This window comes from Pollicipes pollicipes, unplaced genomic scaffold (assembly GCF_011947565.3).
Source record: "Pollicipes pollicipes isolate AB1234 unplaced genomic scaffold, Ppol_2.1 Scaffold_3718;HRSCAF=4362_pilon_pilon_pilon, whole genome shotgun sequence".
NCBI lineage: Eukaryota > Metazoa > Arthropoda > Thecostraca > Pollicipedomorpha > Pollicipedidae > Pollicipes > Pollicipes pollicipes.
This window is the reverse complement of record NW_023596361.1, coordinates 196,532-202,969: the sequence shown is the minus strand read 5'-3', so window position 1 is coordinate 202,969 and position 6,438 is coordinate 196,532. Positions and strand designations below refer to the sequence as shown.

The window sequence follows — 6,438 nt, the reverse complement described above, 5'->3', positions numbered from 1 at the left end:
ATTTGGCTCGTAGAGCCCACCGTGCTGCCATGCTGGCCCGGCATTAACTCGCAAATATTTGGTTAAATACAATCTTTGTTTTGTAATGTGTCTTCTTCTTAATTTTGGGCATATGGGGGAATTCCATGGCGCCAAAAATATTTTACATTAATGCTAGTTTCCAACTACAAATGGGAAGGAACGGTGTAAAATTGGAGTTGGAACCCTAACCAAGATGCGCCAGAAATTTTTCCGTTCTACCTGACGTCAGTACACCATGAGGTTGGTCTTGTAAAATTGGTTACAACGACTGATGGCTTTGCATTGATAAAGGATGAAATGCTGGGTACTTTCAAATCTTAGTAAGCCTTAGTTCATTGCTCTGTACACGAGCACACATGACTGACAGTCCTAGAAATGGGGAGCTTTTTATGCTGCACTTCCGCTAGAAGTTGCAATTTTCAGTCTGCCACAGCACAGAAGGCGATTGCGTCATAATAGCCAATATACATGCGCCGGATTCAAGAAAGATATTCAGATTCGTTCGTGATATTTGCTGTTCTTAAATTGACACCTTATTCCACAGTACGGAAGAATGGTGGTGGTGATTTTGGAAGGGTCCACATTTCCCTCCTACCACTGTCCATGTTGCTGTCGAGGATGTCCGTCACTAAGTCATTTGCGTGGTGCTACGTAAAAGGACATCAGCAGCACTTTCGTCCAAGAGTGCCGTCAGTGTCGCTCAGTTGGCCTTATTTACTCTAAGCAATGTCATAAAATGTGTGGTTGAATGCTGAATGCAAATTTCGACGTGAACGAATACTGACCAGAGCATGTTTAAAATAGCCGTTCACATGTCTGACGGCTGCAGCGTCCTTTCTTTCATCGAGTGGCTTTCGTCTATGTACCGTGTGCGGCTTCCTGAATTATATCGAATGGTTGACGTCATGTGTTCTGTTGAATGCAGCTTCCTGAACTGTGTGCAATGGCTGACGTCATATGTTATACTGGAATTTTTGACACATGCCTGAAGACCAAGTGTCGCACGTATGACCCCCTGTTATCGCGGGCTAAATTATATGCCCTTGAAAGTGTAGACAAGCGCAAGCATAAAGGGACACGATCTGCGTTTCCACCGCTGGATTTGTACAAGAGTTGCGCATGTCATACACCTGTAACTGCGGACTACACAGATCAGAGAGCGTGGCTATAGCAGTGAACGTCACACTGTTCGGTTATGTCATCAATCATTAATGGTGTTCCTGAGTTTTGGTTTGTGTATGAAACAGCAAAATTTAAATGTTCCTCGTCCTTACAATAACGGCTTAGCTCAGCGTGTCGTGTTGATATTAACGAGCCACATGACTATTACTCAATGCAATCAGGCCCAACTTCGATAATTTAGATAGTTAATCTTGACTTGTTCGTCGAAATAATCGGGGAAATTGATTGTCTTGTGTCTGCCATGGGTTTTCTATCAACTGGGGGCTCGCTAGAAAAAACAAAATATGAATATTGAATGATTGTCTTGTATATGGCTGTGCGCTCTGTTTCTTTGAAGGTTTTGAAGTCTTGTATATGACTGTGCGCTCTGTTTCTTTGAAGGTTTTGAAATTTGAATGCTTGCAAAAATGTATAGTTTTGTCTGTTCAAATTTTAACCCGCAAAAGGCCGCGAAGCCCGACTCACACTCCTGCCAAAAGTCCGCTGGCTCTTGCCGGGTCGCGTGTGGCGGGCACGGCCCCCTTGATTGGGGCTATCCTTAATATGCTCGTGACTATACGGCCTCACGTCAGGATGACAGAAGAATAGCTCACTGGTTGTCACATGACATACTCAGAAGTGCTCGCACAGGCGTCCACAGTCGTTCAAGAGCCTAACACGCGACAGCAGAGCAGCGGAGCAGCGAACGGTGTGGGGGGGGGGGGAGGGGGGGGGGGGGGAGGCGGCGGGTACGGCAGCAGGGAGCCGTACCGCCGCGGCGCATGGCTGCAGATCCGCCTCCAGCTCACCTCGGCCCCGGACCTGGGCCCATACAGGCTGCCGTCCCGTTTCATGTGTCGGCCGAGGGGTGTCCACAAGTGGGGCGAACACCAGGTGGCGTGTTTATATAACTTGAACAAGCAATCTCGACCCTCTTTGAAATCAGAGCTTGAGTCAGGACTTGTAGGACTTGAAGGCACATATGTGCATAATTCATGTGCACCCTGTAGGTCGGAACTGTCGGTCCTGCACTAAGAGATGAGTGTCTCCTTGTCCGTACGGGGTCCGGTGGCTGCGTGTGCCGGCGGCCGGCCGCTGGAGGTGCGGTCTCCTGACCCCCACACTCGCCCCGCCAGCGGTGGCCGGTGGGGTCCCGGCCTCCTGACCCCCCCCCCCCCCCCCCCCCCCGCCTGCTAGCGGGCGGCCGGTGCGGGTTTGCTCGCCGACCTCCGCCAGCGGCCGGCGCATTCTGCCGGCATTCCGACCTCGACGCCGGCGCCCGGGCGCCGACCCTGGCTGGCTGGCGCGGCCTCGGCCGGGCTCCGCTGCAGCCGGCGACGGCGGCGGAGGCAGAGGAGCCCGGGCTGGTGCTGGCCGCGGGCGCCGAGTGTCCTGTGACCCGCGGCGCCAGGCTTCACCGATCCTGGGCGGTGCCCGCCGGTGGGTCACCGACTGACGGTTCAGATGATCAGCCACGACACGGCCTAACCGGCGGCACCGGCGGAGGCGGAGGAGCCCGGGCTGGTGCTGGCCGGGGCGCCGAGTGTCCTGTGACCCGCGGCGCCAGGCTTCACCGATTCTGGGCGGTGCCCGGCGGCGGACCAACGGCTGGCTGTTTAGATGATCAGTCACGACACAGGCGGACCGGCGCGCCGGAGGGGCGGGGGTTCTTCCCCACGACCGTCGTCCGAGCTGTGCCTCTCGTGGTTCACGGGGTCCGTTTTGTCTGTTGTCGCCACCGCCGTCATGGGTCGACCGTCCACCTCTGGCTGTCGTCGGTTTCCACCATAAGCCGCTATCCGTCGGTCGGTCTCCACCATGAACCCTGGTGGTCCGCCATGAGCCCGGTCCGATCGCCGTCCGGTTAGTGCCCACCATAAACCGCCGTCCGTCGGTGAGTGTCCACTCTAAGCCGCGGTCCGTCGGACGGCAACGTCACGCGACGGACCGACGCGGCCGCCACCGCCGCCGCCACCGCCACCGCCGTTCAGTCGGCCGGCGGGGCCGTAGTCGGGTGCACGCGCTATGGTCGAGATGCGCGGCCACAGCGTGGACCGTCTGGACGAGGGGCGCAGCTCGGCGTCGGTGGCGTCGGACGCGTCTGGCGACGGGGCGCCGCGGCTCCGCGGCCGCCGCGCCCGCTCCGCCCAGCGCTACGTCGACACCAAGCCCAGGCGGCGCCACCGCGTGCTGGGCTCGGCCGGCAGCTCCCTCATCTCGATCCCGGCCAAGATCCAGCTGAGCATGCTCAACAGCGGCCTGATCCCCATCGGTAAGGCCGGTCCCGCCGCGCCGTCGGTCCGGTAACGAGCGCCCGGGGCACGGGTGCTGGTGGTGGTCCGGGTCCACCGGTATCGCTGTGGCGGTGGGTGCTGGTCCGCTCCCGTCGGTACCGCTGGACGGTGGGTGGTGGTCCGTTCCCGCCGGTGCCGCTGGACGGTGGGTGGTGGTCCCGTCCCGCCGGTCCAGCTGGGACGGTGGGTGGTGGTCCGATCCCACCGGTACCGCTGGACGGTGGGTGCTGACCCCGTCCCGCCGGTCCAGCTGTGGCGGTGGGCGGCGGTTGGATCTAGTGATGTCAACCTAGGACCACAAATTTGGTCGACCGAAAACCGTTGTAAATCAGTTCTGTTTCAATTGGTGATAACAAAGAATCGGTCCATTCCTAGACAAACAGCTATTTGATTAAGCGCTTTTTATTAATCAAAGTTGGAGGTTATTGTACAACGGCGATAACTCACCATAACGAGGCAGTTTCATAAGCAGTCAAAATATAACAGTTTTATATTTTATATAAAAAGTAAAGCCCTTGAGCTTTGCGTTTGTCGCATTGTAAGTCGGAAGTTCTCATTTTAACAGAAATCGACCTGGCCAAGCAAGCTTGGCAACATGATTTATGCTATCGATGAACACGTCAATATAAAATGTACCACATTTGGGATCGCCGTTGTCAGTGAAAAGCTGCTCTAATATGTACGCGCAAGCAATTGTCTAAAGGCTCGGAATGCAAGATCAATACACCACACTGCGCAGAGCGCATGACAGAACCATATGTGAGATTACAGTTATGAACATTTTAGGCCACCTTTCTCCAAAAAGGAAGCTGAAATGTGCGCGTAAAACTAATAATGGGCCCCATGTGAAAGAAAGCGGAAAGTCCAGATATCTGGCTATAGCGACGGGCATCCCGCCATTGAGCCATCTCAAGCCAGAATGCTGAGGCGATATATGTAGTCCAGTCCAGATATCTGGCTATAGCAACGGGCATCTCGCCATTGAGCCATCTCAAGCCAGAATGCTGAGACGGTATATGGCACTGTGAGTGGATCTTGTCGGCTCATGGCAGGTTTTATGCGGCAGCTGACTATCAGTGAGATTGATCTCAACGGATGCCGATCCGCAGGTGTGCGGCTGTTTGGGAGCTCGCGTGCAGCTCCTCTAGTGGGCACCAGAACAAGCATTTGATTTGTGTCCTTTCTCAACATCACAAGATAGAATTGGAAAGAGTCATTGCACGGTAGCGCAGACATTAGCGTAGAAAGTGCGTGCACTGGGCCAAAATGCCCAATTGTTGTGTGAATTCAAACCTTTTCTGCTTGATAAAATTGCCAGTGGTATAAATTGCGATTATTTGAGGGACATTTTGTTTCGAGTGTTTTTTTATGCAGACATGGGACACCCAAGTAGCTATGATTTGAACTGTTTTTCGGTCCCATGGTACGCCTTCCGTGGGAACATATGTTAGTGTTACAAATGCTGCGTTGCGCAGTGGTGAAACTTACATGTTTAAATTTTTGAGCGTGGCAGATAATTGCGTGTAAAAATAATTTCGACATGTTTATGTCACCCGTTTATAATGTTTGTTTTAGCATGCGATTACACAATCATGCGCATGCAAGTTAGATAGCTGAACGCACGCTCTACAGGTCACCGTACCGTTCATTCTGAGGTTGCAAATATCTGGTACATTTCACGGGGCAAACTATGTGGACCTGGGCTTGACGTTAACCGTTCCATCACATCAGCTTGCAGTCGTGCATCATCAGTACATTGCAGTCAGGTCATGAGTGCTCGAACGTGCAGACACTCAGACACTGACGCATTCTAACAAGGCCGGCAACAACCTACATGTGCCCAATTTTCATTTCACTTTTAGGCATCTCCATATGCCGGTCGATTCCGGGTCTCTCTCCCCGTACCCTCATACCCTGTAATTGTCGCCATGGTGACGTAAGTTTCACCATATAAATCGAAGCCCTATAAATTCGACGTATAAGTGAGGCCCCAGTGATGGACGGAATGGTCGTGAATGGGCACACCGATGAAACATCCACCACATCTCTGTCTCGCCGCGTACGGGATGTTTTCTCAACTGTCAATGCCAGGTGCCAAGAACTGGTTAGAACTGTTCAAGACTTAGATACTGTTTCACTGTTGATTCCAGGGTCAGTTCGAAAAACCTGGACATTCTTTTTAACACGACCTGTAAATCCACCTTAAGTGTTTTTAATCACACTTTCACTTTCAAGCTACTTTGTGCTTCACGTTTACAGCTGCAGCTATATGCTTTGAGCATAATGCATATGTGTTACGTTAAGACGTTTCCTTGGGTGGAATTTGCGTCATTTCAAGCATCATTCAAGAATCATTTTGCGCATTTTCAGTTGAATGGATTTGTGTGCAATCTTAGGAATAACCGTTATGATGTCGTTATGACGCATGCCGTTCAGTGGATGATCGTCGCTATGGCGGGAGCTGAAGTCCGGTTGGGTGGGTTGAGGTGGGGGTGGGGGATGGGTGAGGGATTGTGTGACGATGTTGCGGTCCATGGTCTCATTTCCGCGGGATTGGAACGTTGTGACGTATTGTTTGGCTGCTTGCTCGCTTAACGATGCACGTTTTCCTTGTGTTGGCATTTTTGTATTTCATAACCTGCAGAAGGATAGTAAGCGTCTCTCAAGTATACACTTATAAGCTTCAAAAAGCAAATATGAACATTCCGTTGTTCATAACAACCAGTCGCACCCACGCTGATGCTTAAAATACGGGCAATGTGAAGGGTATCAATGACATGAGCCAGTTCCGTTACCGACCATAGCGTGCTGTCCTCCGCTGGCCAGAAGCTCACTCAAATATTTGCCCAGTGAAATCCCTGTGCTCTAATGTTCGTGTCTCCTGATTAATCTGGACCGCGGCTCGGAGCTACATCCGGCCGGCGGCTTACTCTGGCCCACGGCGCAGCATGTTGACACGGTC

The 6,438-nt window shown here is 52.7% G+C and overlaps 1 protein-coding gene across 1 annotated transcript in view; it reads left to right on the top strand.

The window, feature by feature from the left end:
- The first annotated feature begins 3,189 nt into the window (after nucleotides 1–3,189).
- LOC119092939 (receptor-type tyrosine-protein phosphatase U) overlaps nucleotides 3,190–6,438 on the top strand; it is a 34,830-nt gene continuing 31,581 nt past the window's right edge. The window contains exon 1 of the mRNA XM_037215836.1: nucleotides 3,190–3,454. Coding sequence (XP_037071731.1) covers nucleotides 3,208–3,454 — 247 coding nt within the window. The 5' untranslated portion in view covers nucleotides 3,190–3,207. The remainder of the gene's footprint in view (nucleotides 3,455–6,438) is intronic.